At 41.8% G+C, this 23,632-nt stretch overlaps 1 protein-coding gene across 1 annotated transcript in view; it reads left to right on the forward strand.

Moving 5' to 3' along the window:
* The window catches only part of sez6b (seizure related 6 homolog b), a 488,962-nt gene that overhangs the window by 331,465 nt on the left and 133,865 nt on the right, over window positions 1-23,632 (forward strand). The window contains exons 6-7 of the mRNA XM_041196728.1: window positions 12,914-13,082; window positions 14,785-14,951. Coding sequence (XP_041052662.1) covers window positions 12,914-13,082; window positions 14,785-14,951 — 336 coding nt within the window. The remainder of the gene's footprint in view (window positions 1-12,913; window positions 13,083-14,784; window positions 14,952-23,632) is intronic.

Below are 23,632 nucleotides of genomic sequence, written 5' to 3' on the forward strand. Positions count from 1 at the left end.
TGTTGTGAAGCAACAATCTCCTGCTACGTCCTGTTGCTAAGCAGAGCCAAAGGCCCCCTCAGCATCATTGCTTCATTTCTCCTGATTGTTGATCTATTAAAAGCTTAATTCCCTCCACTGTCTGGGTTTCAAAGATCCTAAAAATTACTCCTGCAGTGAATAAGCAGTCTGTCCTGTCTTCTCTGGCATGTGTGTCTAAACCCAGTTCGAACTAATCTTTCAATTCTAACAATACCCTAACCTGATCGATGTAACTGTGGCCCACAGGACAACAACCCACAATTTGCCGTAGATTAGCAGTATCGCCCAGGGAGGCTATAATCATGTTTGAAAGTGGAATCATTCACAACTGATGCAGTATGAGGTGCTGTTCTGAAGTTCAAGTTAAAACGTATTATTGCGCCACAATAGGGTGTGGTTCACAGTCTAATGGACCATGCTATTTCTAAACCAAGAGTATATTATGCAATTACTGAAGGCAAAACATGAAAAAATTCACTTAGCATACACATATACGTATATATAAAACTCTAAATCATATATGAAACACTCGACCATAAATAGATCTCTAAAACTAATACTAATGTGACACAGTTTGAACATAATCACTAGTGGTAATAGAACGGACTAACTGGCAACAAATTCAGATCATTACTTCAATACATTATTGATATGCGCTCTCTGAAGTTGGATGTGATGGCACCAATATTCTGTCAAATAGAATAAGTTGAATTTGATTTTTCTGTAGTGTCTGTAGAATGGGCTTTACATGTTATTTTATTCAAAGCCAAAATGAACAGGCACTTTGCTCTTGATGGGTTTTATACCATTGGAAGCTGCAGAGTCCTGCTATTGCTGATGCCATTTAATTCTGGCTTCGTACAGTCCCATTTCCCTAGCCCCCTTTAGCAGGATAACTGGGAGGTGTGGTCGGATACAGCAAAAGATGCACATTTTGATTAATTAAAGTTAAAATTCAGATTTTCCCCTGGGTAAGGGATTCATTCCCAGCTTCGTAATTTGTCACCTTGATGAGCACAAGAAAAAACTCATCCTTTTTAAAAAAAATTTAATTAAGTAACACTATCACAATAACAGTCTCAGTGTGTTTTACCTACACATTTATGATGAATTACTGCTCATAAACGTCCTTATGGATGTTTACAAGCAGTAAAGTTACTATTAATCATAGATGAAGAATAATTTTAATACTATTTCCCTTAAGGCAGTTTCCAAAACTAGTTTGAGTTTGAAATTTGTTAGGGTTTTTTGTGAGCACGCTAACTGCCTTTTCAAAACAAAAAAATGCTGCTCCTTTGAAATTCACAATTGCCTTAAGGAAGAAAAGTGAGGAATTAGAAGCCAAGGGATGTTGGGAGGGAATTCTTAGAGGTAGAGTCTAGGCAGCTGAAGGCACAGCCACTATTGGTGAAGTGGTTAAAATCGGGGATGGCCAGAATAGGAGGAGCACAGTCATCATAGAGTGTTGTATATCAGGAGGTTACAGAGATAGGCAGGAGCAAGGTCATGGAAGGGTTTGAAAACAAGGATGAGAATTTTAAAATCAAGATTCTGCTTAGCTGGAAGCCAATACAGACCAGCAAATACTGGAGAGATGGGTGGAACTTGACTTGATTTAAGTTAAGACATGGGCAGCAGAGATTTGAGTGACTTCAAGTTTGTAGTTGGCAGAACGTTGGAGAATGCCAGGAGTGCATGGAAATAGTCAAATCTAGAGGAACAATGACATGGATGAGGGTTTCAGCAGCAGATGAGCTGAGGCAAGGTCAAGGCAGGCGATGGTACAAAGGTGGGAATAGACGCTCTTGGTGATGGCACAGATGTGTCGTAGGAATTTCAGCCAAAGTTCTCACCAATGCACAGTTCCGCTGGGTAGCGATCCAGAGACTTCATTTTCCTCCAAATTTTCTCTCCCCAACCCAGAGCTGCAGTGACCTCTTCAGTCTGAGATCACCTAACTCACAGGCTGCAGGTCAGTGACTCCATGTAAAATGGTGTAACATAATCAATGAAATAGCAGCACAGATTAAAATTTAATGAATCATTGCTCCACTCCCAGAGAGAAAAAAATCAATGTGATGTTTTTAAACTAAAACTGACCTCAGCACATTGAAAAATCAACTTGAAGGCTTTCCCTATGGATTCAGTAAAGTCTAAAAGATTTCCTCTAGCTTTTTATTTCTAATTAGTATTTTATTAATAGATGCCTACGTATTTTTTTAAATGTCTTTTCTGGCTCCGTGGTGTTATTTGTGTTTGTGTGTACGCAATGTTAATATTTGGACAAGTTTGCCGCAGTGGTTTGATCTCTGGCTGTGACCTTTGAAGTCTCAAGTTTAAACTTGGAAGCAAACCGAAAATATCAAAACCAGGACAGGGAATCGGACTATTTGCCATGGTCCAGCTTGTTCTGAGAGTCTGAATTGTTAGCTGCTTTTGTGTCGTGCAAGACCCATGTTAGGGCCAATGGCTCTGTGGGAATGTCACAGTACCAGCTGAAACCCTGAGGTAAACTTGCCGGGAGGTCCAGTAAAAATGGGATCAGCCAACTGCAGGCCTTTAGAAAGCCTCCGACAACTTTACTTGTGGGTTATTGCTGGTTGTGTGGTACCTGAGTATCAAGAGCTGGTGCTCCTTCTAACACAACATAAAACCAGCTTTAAAAGAGTATAACATTATGTTCAGTTGTTTTTTTTTTAATTCATTCATGGGACGTGGGCGTCGCTGGCTAAGCCAGCAATTTTTGACCATCCCTAGTTGCCCTTGAGAAGGTGGTGGTGAGCCACCTCCTTGAACTGCTGCAGTCCATGTGGTGTAGGTATACCCACGGTGCGGATAGAGGGGAGAGTTCCAGAATTTTGACCCAGCGATAGTGAAGGAACGAAGATATGTTTTCAAGTCGGGGTAGTGAGTGACTTGGTGGGGAACTTCCAGATGGGGGTGTTCCCACATGTCTGCTGCCCTTGTCCTTTTTAGGCAGCAGTAGTCATGGGTTTGGAAGGTGCTACCTAAGGAGCCTTGGTGAACTCTTGCTGTGGGTACACACTTCTGCCAGTGTGTATCAGTGGCGGGGGGAGTGAATGTTTGTGGACGGGGTGCCAATCAACTGGGCTGCTTTGTCCTGATTCTGACTTGAGGGATGTTCCCTTTTCTCCCTTTTTTCTTTAGCAGAGGCATTGAAAATACCCATTTTTTTTCAATATCTGTAGAAAGTCTGTACAAATCTGTAGAGTTACAAAATCTTTGTTGTTTTAGAGAGCCAAAATCAATATTTGCCAGTGGCATGAACACTGACCTTTATCCAACTGTAACATAGCACCGTGTTTCAATCAAATGATACGTTTATTGCTTTAGGTGTATGCATTGAAGAATTGCATGCTTCTGCTTCCATGTGTATGAGTGTTGAAAAAGTAAACAAGTGGGCCTCTAACATGACCATTTTCAGGTTCTTTCCAAAGTTTCAGATCTAGTCAGGTTCAGATCAGTTTGAGGTCACTGCTATTTGTCCCTGTATAACATGGTGCCCACACATGTATTTAACATCTTACTGGAAAATTACCTTTATAGCCTCTAATGGTGGAGAATTTCATGTTTAGCTGGGGTGGATGTATGTCCCATGACCTCAGGTGCTCCAATGGTGAACATAAAAGTGCAACAAAGCAAATTAGAAACAGGCGAAAGTCATTAGACCCAACAAATTTGCCCTTCCTGTTTGATGTCAACTTCATCTCCCTGATCTTCCTCCATCCCTCAGTCCCTTGCATCACCAAAAATGTATCTAATTGTCTCTTTAACCTGCTCCCAGTCTAAGTAGTTACCTCCCCCCACCCCTCCATTACTCCAGCGCTCAATTGGATCTGCTGCCTGTGGGTCATATGAGGCCCCTAACCTCTGATAATCCATTTGTCAAAGTCCATAGAACTCAGTCCTTTTTGATTGCATATTTTTTTATTTTGGTGTTTCTACTGTTTGTATGTTGTGGGTGTAAAAGTTTGTGTTCAGCAGTGTTGCCTCATGGATGGATAAATCCCTAATATATCAAATTCTGATTGTCAGCAATTGGCAACTTAAGATAAGTGCAAATTGTTAGGAAAAATTATTCAAACTTTACAGTTGACGCCGAGGCTCCATGTATCCATCCAAATATTTCACAAAGTCAAAGACCTCAGGTAACACTGGTTTTGGTCACTCTGGTAATCTGAGGTGTAATACATCTTTAAGAGACTGTGAGCAGATTAACCACATGACCATAAGACCCAATAGCTGTGTAGCCCGGACTACCAGGTTAATGTTAGTCTAGAGTAGGGTCTGGCTGGAGAAACACACGTCGTGTTAGTGCTCTGGTGCTTGCGTAAATAAAATACTATGTGCTTCATTTCATATTGGTCTTTGTGTCTGCAATATATAGTAATCGACTTGCTGTCAATTGTGCAACCGGTTCATGAGCAAAGTGACCCATTGTTAAAACATAACAGTCACGTTGTGCGCATACAAGGAACACAAAGTTATGCAGGTACAGCAAGCAATTAGGAAGGCAAATGGCGTGTTGGTCTTTATTGCAAGATTTGAGTACAGGAATAAAGAAGTCTTGCTACACTTGTCAAGGGCTTTGGTGAGACCTCTAAAACACTGTGTGCAGTTTTGGTCTCCACATTTATGAAAGGACATACTCGCGTCGGAGACAGTATAGCAAATGTACACCAAATTGTTCCCTGGAATGAGAGGGTCCTCCTGTGATGGGAGGCTAAGTAAATTGGGTCTATATTCTCTGGAGTTTAGAATAATGGTGATAGAGGCGATCTCATTAAAATAAACAACGTTCTGAAGATACTCGATAGGGTAGACATGGAGAGGTGGTTTCCGCTGGTTGGGGAATCCAAAATATGGGGGCACAGTCTCAGGATAATGGTTAATCGTTTAGGACTGAGGTGAGGAGAAATCACATCACTCAGAGGGTTGTGAATCTTGGGAAAGCTCTACCCCAGGGGGTTGCGGATGCTCCATCACTGAATATATTTAAGGCTGGGTTGAACAGGTTTTGTTTGTCTCTCGGAGACATGGGGAGCAGGCAGGAAACTGGAGCTGAAGCCCAAGATCAGTCATGTATAGAATAGCGGAGAAGGCTGAATGAGCAATGTGCTCCTACTTCTTGTATTCTTGTGTGTGTCATGGGTTCTGCTGCCAACCTTGTTGGTATGCATGGCCACCGGACAATGTAAGGGAGTCATCTGTTGTGAACTCCTCCCTCAAGGAATTGTGTGGCCTTCATTCAGTAGCATGCAGCAACACTAAGCCTGCCGGAATCAATGGGAAGGCATCTGCTCCAGGACTGTCTGCTGGGCAACACAATTATAAAATATTCCATTGCAGCAACCAACTGCACCTAGCGAATTCACCTAAAGTTTGCCTTCAGAATATAAAAAGCTGTTTGGTCATGTTTACAGATAATCTCCCTCAAATTAATTTCTCGTTATTATTTTACACATTTTCATCTCGCTATACCTCATGACAGGAGCCTACTGTAACCATCACTTAGTGCCAAGGCAAGTATGTGTTTCCCACTTGTGCCTTGAAACATATTTAATAAACTTCCAACCAAGGTCCCTGCCTCAATTGCTCTCGTCAACTAAATTCACAGCAGTTAATGTCGTGTTGAGTGGCTGTGATCTCATTTCAGTTGCAGCCCGAGAAGGCAAAAGCTTCAACATTCCAACCCGACCACTCAAGCAATTTTCTGCTTTTGTTTGGTTCAGACCTCAGCTGAGGAGGTAGGGTTTCCGCTTTGGGTAGAGTTGGGAAATTGCACCCAAAATGTGCTTGAACCTGCATAGGTTAAGTTGGGCTACAAATTTCCACTAAAATTTATTTGCCTAATCAGAAACTTAAAATCTACCGTGAGCATGTTAGAATGTAATTATTTCTTTTTATCTTCTTGCCATTAAAAAGTATTTCTTGATGTATTTAAGAGTGGTAACGTGGTGCAGTTTTATTAATGCAGCTGAAAATAGGTTTCCCACCAAAACTAAGAATTTTAGTAATGGTGTCAAGTCCTCTATCTGAGAAGTAAAAGATAAGGCTGATGCATTTGCAACAATCTTCAGCCAGAAGTGCCGAGCAGATGATCCATCTCAGCATCACAGATGCCAGTCTTCAGCCAATTTGATTCACTCCATGTGATATCAAGAAACAGCCGAAGGCACTGGATACTGCAAAGGCTATGGGCTCTGACAATATTCTGACAATAGTACTAAAGACTTGCCCTCCAAGAAATTGCTGCGCCCTCAGCCAAGTTGTTTCAGTACAGCTAGAACACTGACATCTACCCGGCAATGTGGATAATTGCCCAGGTATGTCTTGTACACAAGAAGCAGGACAAATCCAACCCAGCCAATTACCGCCTCATTAGTCTACTCTCGATCATCAGTAAAATAATGGAAGGGGTCATCAACAGTACAATCAAGCAGCACTTGCTTAACAATAACCTGCTCACTGATGCTCATTTTGGGTTCCGGTAGGATCACTCAGCTCCTGACCTCATTACAGCCTTGGTTCAAACATGGACAAAAGAGCTGAATTCCAGAGGTGAAGGGAGAGTGACTGCCCTTGACATCAAGGCAGCATTTGACTGAGTGTGGCATCAAGGAGCCCTAGTAAAACTGGAGTCAATGGGAATAGGGGGAAAAGCTCTCTGCTCGTTGGAGTCATACCTAGCACAAAGCAAGATGGTTGTGTTGTTGGAGGTCAATCATCTCTGTTCCAGGGCATCACTGCAGGTGTTTTTCAGGTAGTATCCTCGACCCAACCATCTTCAGCTATTTCGTCAATGACCTTCCTTCCACCTTAAGATCAGAAGTGGGGATGTTCACTGATGATTGCACAATGTTCAGCACCATTAGCAACTCCTCAGATACTGATGCAGTCCATGTCCAAATGCAGCAAGACCTGGACAATATCCAGGCATGGGCTGACAAGTAGCAAGTAATATTCACATCACACAAGTGCCAGGCAATGACCATCTCCAACAAGGGAGAATCTAATGATCGCCCCCTTGACATTCAGTGGTATTACCATCACTGAATCCCTCACTATCAACATCCCGGGGGTTACCATTGACCAGAAACTAAAGTGGACTAGCCATATAAATACTGTGGTTACAAGAGCAGGTCAGAGGCTAGGTATCCTGCACCAAGTAACTCACCTCCTGACTCCCCAAAGCCTGTCCACCATCTACAAGGCACAAGTCAGGAGTGTCATGGAATACTCTCCACTTGCCTGGATGAGTGCAGCTCCAACAACACTCAAGAAGCTTGATTGGCACCCCTTCCCAATTATTCACTCCCTCCACCACCGACAAACAGTGGCAGCAGTGTGTACCATCCACAAGATGCACTTCAGAAACTCACCAAGGTTCCTTAGACAGCACCTTCCAGACCCACAACCACTACCATCTAGAAGGACAAAAGCAGCAGACACATGGGAACACCAGCGCCTGGAACTTCCCCTCCAAGCCACTCACCATCCTGACTTGGAAATATATCGCCGTTCCTTCACTGTCGCTGGGTCAAAATCCTGGAACTCAACCCCCCCACCCCCACCACCCCTCACCCACCAGCACTGTGGGTGTACCTACACCACATGGACTGCAGTGGTTCAAGAAAGCAGCTCACCACCACCTTCTCAAGGGCAATTAGAGATGGGCAACAAATGCTGACCCAGCCAGCGAAGCCCACATCCCATAAATTAATAAAAAAATAATTTAAAAGGGTCTTTAAAAAAAAACTATACAGAGCCATTTAATAGTTTCATTGGTGTACACTGATCAGTTTCTTAGTAAATTGAAAAACCTTTTAAACAGTGCCTTTACAGCTAAGAAAATGAATGCAATTTGAAGAATCTTCCCAGTCCAGTGAGTTTTCCCAATTGTTCCCAGGGGGCATGGCCAGCTTAATGGGCGAGGCTCAATATGTAGCAAATCCTGAACTGAACCAGCATAAAAAAATCACAGAAAACACAAGCATAAGTGATTTTAGACACAACTTGCTTAAAGTTCCCTAATCTTTTGCACTTGTTCAGCTAATTCTGCCTGGATTGCACCAGCATGAATGTTAACAAACAGAAACATGATCCCAAAATGCTCATCCTGACAGGAGAGCCAGCAAATTCTATGGATCTTAATGGAGTAACATTTAACTCTTCCTCCATTTCGTGAATCCCCATTCCTGCCTGCAAATGTCTTAATGTCTGCACCCTCTGAGTCTATGTTATCTTTTTCTAATTGGTATATTTTGGCAAATATTGAGGATATTAGCTTGTGAATGTGCTCAAGCAGTCAGCAAAATGCATTCCCCCCTCTCGGTTCTATCCACCCTGCCCCAAATATCTGCTAATTCAAAGACAGATTTCAGAAAGAGATTATTTTTGACATAAGCTGATTAGGGATCTTTGAGGAGGTTACAGATAACATGACTGAAGAAAATGCAGTGGTAGCAGTGTACACCATGACTTTCAGAAAGCCTTTGACAAGGTGCCATTCAAGAGATTGGAGAATATTGAGGGAAATGGAATCAAGGAGGCAGCATTGAATGAAAAACTTAGAAGGGAGGAAACAGATTGCAGGAGCTATAGGAACTTTTTTTTTACTTGTTCATGGGATTTGGGCATCGCTGGCTAGGTCAGCAATTATTGCCCATCCCCAATTGCCCTTATTTAGAGGGCATTTTTAAAGAGTCAACCACATTGCTGTGGGTCTGGAGTCACATGTAGGCCAGACTAGGTAAGGATGGTAGATTTCCTTCCCTAAAAGGGATTAATGAACCAGATGGGTTTTTACGACAATTGACAATGTTTTCATGGTCATCATTAGACTTGTAATTCCTGATATTTTATTGAATTCAATCTGCTGTGGTGGGATTTGAACCTGGGTCCTTAGAGTTCCCTGAATAACCAGTCCAGTGACAATACCATTGTGCCTAAACCTCCCCTCAAAACCAACAAATACAGAATAGTTGGAAGTGAATGATGGTACGATAGGTTCCTGTTCTAGGACCACTTCTGTTCATTGTGTACATCAATGATTTGGATATATAGCTAGTGAGAGTGGTGTCCAAATTTGAGGACAATACTAAAATAGGAAGGATATTTCTGAGGACCAAAGGAAGCTGCACAGGAATATTGATAAGATAACAGAATGAACAAAATGGAGCAGATGGAATTTAATATGGTACATTTTGATTTATTAAGAAAAAGTAATAATTAATGCACTTTGGAGGAAAAGCAGGATACTGAGATACAGAATTTATAAAGTTGAGATGTAATAAGAAATCAATGTAAAGCTTCCGTCAAATCACACTTGGAGTACTGTGTGCAGTTTTTAACTCCACATTGGAGGAAGGATGATGAGGTGACAGAGGATAGAACTGTTTAAAATTATGGAGGGATTTGGCACAATAGATTGAAGCACACTATTTCCAATGCTTGAAGGGTCTAGCAAGAGGGGATGTAGGAGGAAGATTAAATACAAGGAACGTAGGACACAGAGGAAGAGAATTTTTTTTTTACACAGACGGTTGGGAGTTTGTGGAAACAAACTACCAGGGCTGGTGACTGAAGCAGAGACCATGATGACATTTACGTCTAGGTTAGACAGGCAGTTGAAGGAAAAGGGAGTAAGTGAATATGAGTAAAGGGCGTGCGCATGCGATTAGGACAACTGCTCACATGGAGCACATAGATTGGCTGGGCTGTGTTGTAATTTCTAACTCATCCCCGACCCAGCAGCACAGTCCCTAATGCACTAATGTTCATTTGACATACCAGCTCTTTTGAGAGATTTCCAGTGCAACAGCAGTTGGGGGAGCACATTTTTGTCCTGTGGGCCCACACACACCAGAAGCTGAGCTAAGACCACCCTAACTTATTTTGCAGAAGAACTTCAGGAATATGGAATGTGGGTTGGCCAATCAAGTATGTTGCTTCTAATGAAAGGTTAAACAACTGTAGCATAATTATGGAAATATTGTTGCATAATAATCAGTGGTTGATTATTAGAAAAAAAGTCCAATCATTACAGTCCAGAAACCATACTGTGCCATATTAGATAATATATAAGACATTAACATGATTTACTTTCTCTGTTGGTATAAATAAAAGGTCAACAACAAATTACATTTAAATAGCATCTTTACAGGAAGCCGTATCGAAATGCTCTACAATGAAGAGGCATGCTGTACAAATTGCAATTTAAGGAGTGTTGAGGCAAAGCTGCTGTCTAGAATAGTAGAGAAGTCTAGCCTTAAGATGATAAAGGCTACGAATGAGGGTTTTTGCAACATTTAAGAAGCAGTGAAAGCGAATGAGGGTCTTCGCAATATTTAGAAAGTGGTGAAAGCAAAGACAGGTGTGAGGTGGTGATGGAAGAAAGTGGTCATAATAATGGATATTAATGATAAAGCGCAGCTCATCGCATGGGTGAATAAATGCATGCATGTATTTTTACGAACAAAACTAGATATTGTCATAATCATAAATTTCCTGCATTATAAGATTTGAGAAGTAACTTTTAGTTTTAGGAATTCAAGTGTTAAATCTAAGATAATTGGAAACATTTGATTAAGATAAACTGATAAACAACCTTAATGTAAATGCCAATCCAACAAGCCTAGGTTAGTTACAATTAAAAGGTAACCTGTCTTTATCTAACAAGGTCAGAGTTAGAAGAAAACACTGAACAATGGATGACCCATTTCTGGACCTCTTGATAAAGCCAGATGGTTTGTACTTATCTCAGTAAAGAGATTTGAATTATTTATGTTGTTCCTAGATGAAAAGAAGCTAAAACCAGTTTGGAAACATGGGGGTTTCTTGATGGATTCAGCAAGTCTGGAGATAGGGCAATCATATCCATTAGAGATATAATCAATTCATGTGGGTCACAGGATCAAAGAGTTGTGCTGAGGGTAAAACATAACTAGTTCGCATTTCTGTTTTTAAACATCCCAAAGCATGCCACATTGTCGTGGAGATGGGCTTTGGGGATTAGAAGGCTTTTTTTATTTCATTTATCTAGGTGTTTCTTACAGAAGGCAGTTGCAGATTTGGTCTTGTGTGGGTTGCAGCTCATTTGGAATTCGTGCAGGAAAGGAGGCTGGAAGATTTGCCTGGTTTGCAGCTAGAGGAAGAAATCTACAGTAACCCCACAGTGAAAACAAGCGTTTAGCTTGGAGAAAACAGGGAGGGCCATGCTGGAGATAAGCAGTCTGCAGTTGTGAGGTCTTACAGAAAAGGTGAAGGGTCACTTAGCCAAGGATCACTAATGAAAGGATCCGCGTGACATCTTGTACCTTGGAAAAATAATTGGAACACTGAGGAGAAATCAGTGAATTCTGCAATGCTGTGGTATATCTTTGGGCTAGTACCTGAAGAGGTGAATGAACCTTCAAGATTTTGTAAGTTAAGGGAACTCTGGGTTTGCAGGGTTGTTGGGTGGTGGTGGGGGAAGTAAAAGGAAACCTGGATTTATAGCATACGTGGTTATAAACTACAATGTTAACTTAGCAGTACTTGCTTTCTTCAAGATTTTATATAAAAACAATAAAGTTTGTTTTTGTTTAAAAACGTGAAATCTTGTGGTGTAGTTCTTTCAGTGGATGCTCAGATTTCCCTTTAAACATTAATGGTCCATACTGGGATCAGAAAAATATCATGTTAAGGGCTTGCAATATATGGATGTACATCTGGTAGTATTTTCAATTTACTTTTGGGAGGGGGTTGGGCTAAATTTTGCAAAACCCTTATAACCAGATTAAATGGCTTGTGTGCACTTTCCATGGTGGGATCTATTAGGTAAGGCATGTGGAACAAGTTTGATAAGAGGAGTGGTCTGCTGTTATACCACATTTTCTTTCATTTTTATCTGTTGTTTTGTCATTGCTCCATGATATTCATTGTGCTCTATTTGTTCTTAGTTTACTGTAATAATCCTCTTCGTTGAAAGTAATTTTAATCAATATTTCAAATTCGAATGATAATTTTCAGAATAAATAACACCACTAAATAATAGGGTGCTGAAGCCCAATATTCAAAAATGTATCCCATGTAAACTTATTTTCCATCCTTATCTCGTCATTCTCCAAGACAGTGATTAAGTTTGTTGCTTAAATCCTTTGATTTAGGTACAAACTTTAATCGTCCTTTTGCAAGGAATGCAAAAAACAAGCTGTTATCGCAACGTGAAATGAAATCCTACACTGTGCAGCGCTGATGGAATGGAGGACAGTCACCATTTTTTTAGCGTTGAAATATTCTTTCTGTCCCTTGATGAAAAAGCGAACGACTGCACAAAATTGTTTATTACGTTAATGTGGCCCTTTGGCATTCACAATCTCATAAGTATTTAATGGAGCCTCAGAGAATCATCGACCGCTTAATTCACCAAGCCTGAATTCCAGTATCACACCCATTTCTGCAGAGAACTGTTAAGTGCTACAACAGTGCTTGCCTTGCCCTATATATATATATATAATATATATATGTAATATATATATATATAATGTGTGTGTATGTGTGCATGTGAGAATATGGATGTGTATGTACATGTATATGTAGTTGACCATTGTCTTAGAACTTAACTTTATCTAAAAGTTTTCAGAAATAGTAACCCTATGAACTTTGTGAAAACATAGCAAAATAATACAATTGCTTGCGGAGAAATTTTGAAGGTGCCGTGAATTTTTTCCTGCAACTCAGCACTCCTTTATCACAGGCTTTGTAAAGTTACGTTAATATTCTGTTACAAACAAAGAGGCAAGGAGTGACAGTTTAGATGCTGTTCCTTATTGCATTTCTCTCGGTCGAGGATTGGGCACTGAATAAACCTGCAAACTTTCTCTTGCAGCTACCTGTGGAGGGTTGATTAGAAATGCAACTGTCGGCCGCATCACCTCACCCAACTTTCCGGGTAACTATAGCAACAACCTGACCTGCTACTGGTTGATTGAAGCTCCTGATGGACAGAAGTTGCACCTGCACTTTGAAAAGGTTGCCTTGGCTGAAGACGATGACAGGTAATGTCTGCAGTAAATATAACTCCTTATTTTGTTCTTACTTGAGAGTAGCGCAGACTTGGTTGTGTGAACTTGGCTGCTCTGAAGTATCTGTGGGCTGAATTTTCTGCCTATTAAGCACAAATAACTGCAGCAGCTTTCAGTAAGTGAATGGATAAGTAGGGTGTTAAGTATCTATAAAAGTGGTATGCAAAGGTTTTTAATGGCTAAGCATGTTAGTCAGCTCTGAAGTCTGAGTTTCAGAAATACCTTGTAGCAGAGAAATCGGACCTGGATGGACTGACTGTAAGAAGCTAGAGTTTTGAGGTCTTGAGTAGGCACAGGCCTTCAAAATGAATGTCAGCGCCAACAAGGAGATTGCTTCAGCTGTGAAGTTCCCAGGAGGTCCTAACCAAAGTACTTATAAAGTAATTTATATCATCCCTTATATGCATAGAAGAATAAAATAAATTTATATAGAACGAAAAAACACAGCTCACTTGTTCAATAAGGTGCCACACAAGAGGTTATTATGCAAGATAAGGGCTTATGGAGTTGGGGTTAATATATTAGCAAGGATAGAGGATTGGTTACTGGGCAGAAAGCAGGAAGTAGGGATAAACGGGTTATTTTCAAGTTGGCAAGCTGTAACTAATGGAGTGCCACTGCAAAGATCAGCGCTGAGACCTCAGCTATTTATAATCCATGTTAATGACTTAGATAAACAGACCGTGTAAGGTAGCTAAGTTTGCTGATGATACTAAGCTAAGTGGGAGTATCAGCTGGGAGGAGGACACAAAGAGGCTGCAGAGAGGTATAGACAGGTTAAGTGAGTGGGCAGCAAGTGGCAGAGGGAATCTAATGTGAGGAAGTGGGAGGTTATTCACTTTGGTAGTAAGAATGAAAAGGCAGAATATTTTTCAAAAGGCGTGAAGCTTGTAAATGTTGATATTCAGAGGTATTTGGGCAGGCTCAGGAACACAGAAGGTTCGCTTGCATGTACAGCAGGCAGTTAGGAAGGCAAGTGGCATGTTGGCCTTTATTGCAAAGGGATTGGAGTACAAGAATAAGGAAGCTTGGTATAATAGTACATGACTTTGGTGAGACCTTACCTGGAGTAGTGTGCGTAGTTTTGGTCTCCATCTCTAAGGAAGGATATACTTGCCTTGGAAGTGATACAACAAAAGTTCATTTGATTGTTTCCTGGGGTTAGAGGGTTGTCCCATGAAGAAACGCTGAGCAAAATGGGTCTATAACTGGAGTTTAGAAGAATGAGAGGTGATCTGACTGAAACATTCAGGATTCTTAAGGGACTTGACAGAGTAGACACTTGAGAGGTTGTTTCCTGGCTGAGGAGCTTAAAATACAGGGGAATAATCTCAGGATAAGGGGTTGATCAGTTAGTACTGAGATGATGAGACATTTCTTTGCCTAAAGGTTTGAGAATATTGGTAATTCTCTATCCCAGGGGCTGTGGATGCTCCATTGTTAGATATATTTAAAGCTTAGATAGACAGATCTTTGACCTCTCATGGAATCAAGGGATATGGGGAGCAGGCCGGAAAGTGGATTTGAGACAGAAGTTGGGTTGAATGAAGAGCAGATTTGAAGGGCTGTGTTATGTTTACTTCTGCTCCTGTTTAACCCTTCTTTCTCAACAATGTCAACTGCAATTTGACATAACTTTTCCAATAAGCACTAGAATTCACCTTTTGTTTGCCAGGCTCATAATTCGGAATGGGAACAGTATTGACGCTCCTCCAGTTTATGACTCCTATGAAGTGGAATATCTGCCCATTGAAGGCATTGTCAGTGAATCTCAACATTTCTTCATTGAACTGACCACTGACAGCTCTGGTACATCAACTGGGTTGGCTTTAAGATACGAAGGTAACTATTCAGAACATGAACAATCAGTTGATTTTTTTTATTATTACTAAGGGGTATGTTTGTTTATTAAAAAAATGAGAAAAAAGTTTTTTGTGATTTTCTTTGAAGAAATCTTTGGCCCCAGATTTTTTGCTGAGAGTGACGATGGAGCTTTTGCTATATTCATCGCGTGCAGTAGCCCCATAGACTTGTCAGTGGAGACTCCTCTCTTCTGGCATCTGTTTGAATGTAGCACCCTCTACAGGTGAATCTGTGACATCTGTGAGCAGGACAAGAGGTAGGGAAGTTGTCAACTAATCAGATCGAAGAATCCTCACAGAGGACTGCAAACAGCAAAACAGGAAATGTAATTTATATTTAAATCATTTTACAGGAGGCAAAATAATGATTAGGGCATACACATGAGAGTAACCGAAACACATAAAGGAGCAACAGGAAACTAAAACAAAAATTACTGTACCATTAATTTTTCTGAAGGAATAAGACTCCACAATTGTTAAATTAATTTTTCAAAGCCAGAGAGGTTGATCATCAATAATTATCACCTACTATACAGTTAAAAACTCAGTTGCTCCTGTATGAATACATTTTTTCAGCCCTTTTTAGAGCAAGGATAGTGAACAATTAGCCTAAGTTCATGATATAACATTGATTTCTATGCTGATTCCATTGGTAAAGACTGCAATAGCACAATAGGAAGAGGAAGGTATTACTGACAGCAATCTTCAGAGTTCCAAGTTTAGCTACATGTGTGGATGCCAGAAGTATTTAGCAGCCTTTGGGTATAATAAAATCCAGCCCACAGAGGGAGTTCTAACCTAGAAGGATGGGCGGGTTTGTTTGAGTGGGGATTAAAGTTGAAAAACTGTGTTGCCGGAGCCATTTCGGGCTTTAACTGAGGCTGGAAGCTGGGCAGGTAGCCAACCCACTCCAAAAAGCTGGCTTGGTACTTTAGATATGATAATGAGGCTACAAGCCCTGTTAATGACATTAACTGCTGTCGGCCAGTCAGGAGGAAACCTGGCAGCATCATCGAGTTGAACATATAGTGAATTCGTGAGTTAAGTGCCTTTCCGCTTACCTCCTGGATCTAGATGCTTTCTTGAGGAGCCTCCGTCATTGGAAACCCCCAGCCCCCCAAAACAAGCTTCCCCACAAAGCTCCTGATTTCCCCCAGACCTTTAACCCACCAACCCCCGCACCCCCCCCCCGCCCCGCCCAACCTCCCGGCCTCCAATCTTTCCCCACTCCCCCCACCTCAGCACCTTCATTTACCCACAGCCACCACACACAATTTTTTTGGAAGCTGTGTTTTGCCTGGGGCTGTTGACCTAACTAGGATAGTCTTCAAATCTATGCTTTCCATACTGCAACCTGCATCCGTTGTGTTTAGCGGAGCACCAGATGTTTTTAGTGGATGCTAGGAAAGGCTGACTTTAAGTATTGAACGGAACTCCAAATCCACCCAGCTTCTAGGGCTTTAATTCAACAGAGACTTCAGAGAAAATGCATTTATTCACTCACTACGGTGAAGAAATTGGAATGTTTTTAAATGATTTACAGCTGCTGACTTAAAGTTCAGCACTTGAACTTTGTGTCAGTAACGAAATAATCCATTAAAAAGTTTCCACTGACTTCCCCATGGGCCTGAACCTATCACGGGCTTTTCTGGGTTTAAAGTGGCTGTGCTGTCACTCCATTTTACTAAAGTTGACATGAGTTCAGGCTGCAGGAAGGGAAATGGGAACTTTTTAAATGGATCTATCTTCTTGCTGAGCTCGGGTTTAAAATCCAAACTCCAGACCTGTGGTTTGTCAGAAAATCTGTCATTTTTGTCCCTCCTGCTCTTCAGTACTGTCCCTTTTATTGTGCCCTTTTTATTCTCACATGACTACCCCTATCTCATCTGAGTTCAAATCATGCAGTGCAATATTGTCCACTAATTTAATCCAGTGTGACAAAGCAAACTACTGTAATCTCTTTTTGCCGCTATTTTATCTGCCTTTTCTGTACCTGTTCCTGGTGTTACTGAAGGGGTATCTTTCAAATGAATTTTATGGATTTTCTGTCCTCAAATCCTAATTATTACAGCAGTGATCGTGAGAGCATGAATCAGGTGTATAAGAGCCTCAGGCCTCTGACCAGGTCAAGCTCAGTCTGACTAACACAGGCAATGTTGGTTGTGTGATTGGAGGATAAACATTCAACTACAATACCCAATATAGAACCTGTCACGTGCAGGATATATGAATACATCACAGAATTATATAGCACAGTAACCAGGGTGGCCGCTGCCAGGGTCCGCTATCTTGGACACAGTTCGGAAGCACAAAGGATAGGTTGGGGATGGTGACCTCATTGTCTACGCAGTGACGCTAGCTCACTCAGAGATTCAGTGCAGTTAAACAACAAAGGATGGGAAAAGGGTATGAGAAAAGATTGTTTTCTGCTTTTCCATTGTATTCAGGCTGCTGCAGATGGAGATAGGAACCAGCAGAGGCTCCTGCCCTGCTTCACTGACCAAGTGTACTAAGGCTCAAAAGACCAATTATAAAGCCATCCAATAGCAGGCTGTGGCCAGACCAGCTACAACTGGACTGTTTGGTTCAAAACTAGACATCTGGCCGCCCCAGCAGAAACAGGCTAGTTGGCTTGCTGGTCCGTGCTGGTGTTTATGCTTCACGTGAGCTACCTTCCAACTCTCTAATCCTGTCAACATATCCTTCTATTCTTTTCTTTCTCATCTGCTTATCCAGCATCCCCTTAAATGTATCTACGCTATCTGCCTCAGATACTCTTTGTAGTAGAGAGTTCCACATTCCAACCACTCTTCTGGGTAAAGGGGTTTGCCCTGCATTTCCTAGTGAGTTTATTAGTGATGATCATGTCATTTTGGCCTCTAGTTTGGTGTCCTACATAAGTGGAAAGATCTTGTTGCATCAACTTTAGAAACAGTTCAAGACTGAAAGTTTGTCTCTTTTTCATAGATCAATACAACCCTTCTTATCCTGTCCCTCAATCCCTTTTATTTACAAAAATGCATCCAATTCTCTCTTGGTCCCATTTGTACTTGCTGCTGGTTTTACAGCTCTTCCGAAAGATTGCATTTGTGAGAGTGCAGCGACCTCTCAGTACTGCATTTCTCAGCACTACTCAAGTCCTGGAGTGGGATTTGAACCCAGAACATTGTGACTCAGAGGCAAATGTTTCCTACATTACAGCAGTGACTACACTTCAAAAATTACTTCATTAGCTGTAAAGTGCTTTGAGACAACTGGTGCAAGTCTTTTATCTCATCTGAAAGACAGCATCTCTGTCAATGCAACACTCTGTCAGTACTGCACTTGGTTTTTGTGCACAAGCACACTGCTTGATACTTCTGTTGTTAGGTTCCTCTTTTTAACTTTCTCTCCAGTTAGTGGCTCATTGCTAACTTCAAACCCAAAGCATAATTCCTGTGATTTCATGAGTGAAATATTAATTTCAGAAGAAAAGAGAGTGCCCTCCTGTATTCTATTAAAATGGAGAGTCTTAAGCCGACATATTTTCAGGGCTTTGTTCAAATTGTCTGGTTTACAGGGATGAGATACAGTTGGGGGGAATCGTCCCAGATTTGCACTAAGTGCGGTAGCGGGCCGGTAAAACGATGTTTTACCTGCCGGCCGCAATGGCGGCTTCTCACACCGTATCGCCCCCCCAAACCCACCTCATCAATTATGTATTCCTGGGAAACATGTTGTTTCGATGGCAGGCGGGCTCGGCTTCACCTACCATGCCGTCACCTCGCTGCTTCATCACACCGGCTGCCACGTTTTATTAGCAACGCACAGCTCTGTGCTTCCTGCCCAGGACTGCTGCAAATATGACATGGTCCCGAGAGGCAAGAAGACTGCAGCCTCCGGGTTTAATGACGTTCCCTTGAGTGCCTTTTAGATGGTGTGGAGGCCCGTCGTGAGGTCCACTATTCCCGCTCTAGCCACAGGAGGGTTAGCAACATTACCACTCCAGCTTGGTAGGCGATAACAGTGACGCACAGAGCCAATGCTGCACATGGGGATGCTGATTGAGAATGAATGACCTCATCCGTGCTGCCAGGGTAAGGCAACCATCTCATCACTCTAAACTCACACACTCACAAACCCATCACACATTCACTGGCATCTCACTCACTGCCAGCTCAAGGGACATCACCACTCACTCTCCTACACACACCCTCACATCTCCATCTGGCCTTATTTCCTCTGGAGACTGCCTCCTCAGCCCTCGCCATCTTAAGGCCACTTGCACAGATCAATAAGCGCCCCCACACAAACCCTGGGTCACGCTCCTTCCCCAGTACAGCCCTCACCCTGCAACCTCGTCCCTTGCCTGAGGCCACTTCTCCCCCTTCCCCAAGCAAGCCCTAGCCCTGCAGCCGCTGAAAAGCCTAGAGACCTGCCCGTGAGGTTATGGTGCTGTCTGGCGTTGATGACTGCAAGAGTTGCCCGAAGCAAGGTAGGTAAACAAACCTCAAAGTCTCCTGAGCGAAGTGCAGCTCGGCAGGTGCACGTCACTTATGTGGAGTTGTGAAACACGTTGGCATGCAATTATGCCAACGTAGGCGGACGATCCAGCATGGGGGGATGAGTCCAGCGGGATGGCCTTATAATGATATGCAGATGTATTACAATGAGGTTCCCGAAGTCCGATGGTGGGAAACGCGACCTGCCATCGACAGGCTGAGCAGACGATCGCAAACTGGTTTCACGACATCATGAAACTGATTTCTGGTCTTCTCGCCATATTGTCCACTCATGCCACCGAGCTCCTGTGGGTGTGGAAAATTCCTCCCAGTTTCTTTAAAAGTAGGCTTTCCTTGAATTCATTGTTTCCCTGCTAATATTATTTACTGAAATTAAAATTAAATAAAAATTGCAAAAGTGCAACTGAATTGTTATCGAATCAGGTACAAATATTTTATAAATTTAACGTGCAAGGGAATGAGCTTCATTTACATTTCTTCATCATAAAGGTGGCCTCTGTGGCCCAGGAAATCCCAAAGAGAAAAGGAGCTGTGGAATATTTAAGAAGTGTTTAAATGAGCACCTGAAATGCCATAGCAAACAGGGCTATGGCCAAGTGCTGGAAAAGGGGATTAGAATGGATAGGTGCTTGATGGCCAGCACAGACACGATGGGCCGAAGGGCCTGTTTCTGTGCTGTATAACTCTATGACTTTATTTGTAAAACAAATTCAGAACGCTGACCTTAACCTTGCTTCAGGCAGCAATATGAATAAAGATGTTTTTTCTACTGGGGTGACCTCCAGCTTTACCTCTGACCTTTGTAGGTTAGCATACCAACGAGCCCTATCTGGTTCACTAATGCCCTTTCGGGAAGGAAATCTGCCGCCCTTACCTGGTCAAGGCCTACACATGACTCCTGACCCACAGCAATGTGGTTGACTCTCAAATGCCCTCTGAAATGGCCTAGCAAGTCACCCAGCTCTCAAGGGCAATTAGAGATGGGCAATAAATGCTGGCCTAGCCAGCGACTTCCCATCCCATAAGCCAATAATAAAAAAAAAATACTAATTGACAATGATTGTACTTTTCTCTGTGGTAAATGGGGTGTTGGTAAGAATTCATGGTGTAGGCCTTTCCACGATGAATTCACGGATGGGAGCAAGGAGTAGCTTTCAGCATATCTTGCAATGGAATCCTTGATAGACACTGAGCTCATCATACTGCAACTATGAGAAGCTATTAATATTTAGAAAGAATCTTAATGTAAGAGCTCAAAATCTTTGGTTGCACCTCCAGCAATAAATATTCGAAGCCTCCTCTTTTTGTTTACAAAGGGAGCCAGTTGTTCATTGGAACCATAAATTAATCAAATGAAAGCGAGTGGAGCTGCCCCTCTCTGACTTTAAAACATGGAAAGATTATATGTTCATGCATCCCTAATGGATGTTAGTAAAGTGAATTCTGTCTCGAAGAGCTCTGGCTATATATTAGACCATGCTGACAAAGATGATCTGGGCTCATTTTCAGTTGTCCTCCAGCTATTTTGCCTTTTTAATAAAGTTGATCTATATGTGCCATTGTGTTGTTTATGCTTTGCAACCTATCTACTATACAACCTCATTAACTGCAAAGTTGAGGTCATTAAGGCAAGTCCACAAGTAATAGCTTATTAATAATTATGTGCTGTGAAATTCTACAGTCCAATTCACACTGTCTATAAATTAGCACACTGATGACACTGAACAGCTTTGCCTTCCTGGGGATGTTAGGATTATTTCTAATGTGAACTGGTAGTGGTGGGTTTATAAAACACGGGATCAGACACTATTAGAGGACATGTGAAGCTCACTGAAAATCTTGTGAATCATTTCTATCAGAATGAAGTGCACATCCTGTACTCAGTAACAAAGCTGTAAACAATGCCTCATCTAAAAGGTTGTAGCGTATTGCAGAGTGTGAGGGAGTACTGTAGTTCACTAAAGCAATTAGGTTGCATTGTGAATGCCTGAGATTATTAGACATGTTTTACTGCAGCAAATTAACTACACAAAATAACGTGCTCTTTGTTAATTAAAGTAATTTAGAGTCAATTACAATAAGAAATTATATTATAGGAACAAAACAAGTTCATGTGATATATTTTATTTAATCCATGTGCCTTATTTCTGTATACTTTTGTATTGTGTTCGGCAACAATAGTAAATCTTTTAGTAATCAATATATACTTTCACAGGGTAGTAAAGGTGTTTAATACATGTTTGCAAGGCAATTCACAATCTGGTGGAGGAAGTCTCTTCAATGGCTTGACTCCATTGCTAGCATTCATGCTCCTGTTTCAGAGGTTGTAGGTTGAAGTCCCACTTGAGGATGTGAGTATATAACTTAGACAGTTCAGGACTGGCAGAGTGCTGCATTGTTTGAGGAGCTGTGTTTCAGATGGTGTCATAGACAACATTCACCCCTCAACCAACAGCACCAAAACAGCTCTGTTCACCTTGTTGCTGTTTGAACGATCTTGCTGAGCATAAATTGGCTGCTGTGTTTTCCAACAATGACAATATTGTTTATACTTCAAAAGAAAAAAGCAAATTATTGGCTGCGAAATACTTCCTAAGTACATGAGAAGTGCTACATAAATGTAAGTTTTTCACTATTACTTTTTTCACCAATTACATGGGGAGTTGTGATTAAAGCACATGGGTCTTTAACTTTTGTTGGAAAAGAAGAACCAATGTATGGTTTGTACCATCTACAAGATGCACTGCAGCAACTCACCAAGGCTCCTTTGGCAGCACGTTCCAAACCGCAACCTCCACCCCTAGAAGGACAAGGGCAGCAGATGTATGGGAACACCATCACCTGCATGTTCCACTCCAAACCACACACCATCCAGACTTGGAACTATATCACCCGCCGTGCCTTCACTGTCGCTGGGTCAAAATCCTGGAACTCCCTCCCTAACAGCACTGTGGGTGTAGCTACACCAAATGGTTTGGAGCAGTTCAAGAAGGCAGCTCACCACCACCTTCTCAAGGGTACTTAGGGATGGGCAATAAACGCTGGCCCTGGTCAGTGATGTCCACATTCTATTAACGAATGAAAAAAATGTTTGGCAAATGCTGTCAACATTTTTAAAGAAAATATGGAGGGATAATAACCGTTTGAGTGTTATAAAGAAAAGCACAAAGAATGAATTGAACTGCAGAATTTGATGGTTCCTCAACTGCTGGATAAGTCATACGAAGGAAGGAAACCAGCCAAAAATGTCGCTGGAGGTGAGGTTGGATAGGCATTACACAGTCTTGCTTGAGGTGTAGAGGGGGCAATGACAAGTGGATGGATATCTGCTCAACTAGTCCTCAGAAGAAGTGTGAGGTTACATTTATGTTACAATGTTAGCATTGCTGTGACATGATCTTCCTTCACAGTAGTGCTGGAGTTACGATAAAAGTACAGGGTCAGGTTCCAACCTGATTCTGAAGGGGAATGGCGTGAGACTGGGCAAAGGACCGAATCTCTCACTGCTTGGTCTTGGCATGTAGAATGGAGTATCAAACAGGTCATTGTAACATGCTCATGGGGCCCCCCGAGACACACTGAGTGTCTTTTAAACTTACCAGGAAATGCATGTGTCCAGGCACCCCCCACTCGATCTGTCAAATTGAAACTGCTGGCAGCAGAGCTCAGCACTTGCACGTGTATGGTCAGGCATAGGGTTCTATCCTGGGCAGAAGAATTCCAAGTCAAATGCAGTTTGCATAAATGAGCTGCTCCCTGAATGAAAGCTGATATTCCAACCACCTTGCTGTGTAACTGCATTCTAAATGGATTGGGCAATGATATTCACAAGACAGGCTGAGTGATCTGGACATGTGCTTGCTCATATCACTTTATTGCTTTAGCCAATTCAAGTTACTGGATTGACTACATTATAAAGAAAATTGGGTTGTACCCGTGTGAAGCAGATCACCAATCGACACAAACAAAAATTAATGTAGTGTATATTTGATTTTAGTATAAGGGTGCTCTACAAAACATGGCATCATGATGCAACCTTGGTCACCAGCGGGTTTGCTCCACTGAAGTTTTCATTTTAGAAAGTTGTCTTGTTCTTTTTATTAACATTAAAAAATGATCAGTAGGTCGTGATGATAGCACTGTCATTACGCCTCTGTGT

This window comes from Carcharodon carcharias, chromosome 10, assembly GCF_017639515.1.
Source record: "Carcharodon carcharias isolate sCarCar2 chromosome 10, sCarCar2.pri, whole genome shotgun sequence".
Taxonomy (NCBI): Eukaryota; Metazoa; Chordata; class Chondrichthyes; order Lamniformes; family Lamnidae; genus Carcharodon; species Carcharodon carcharias.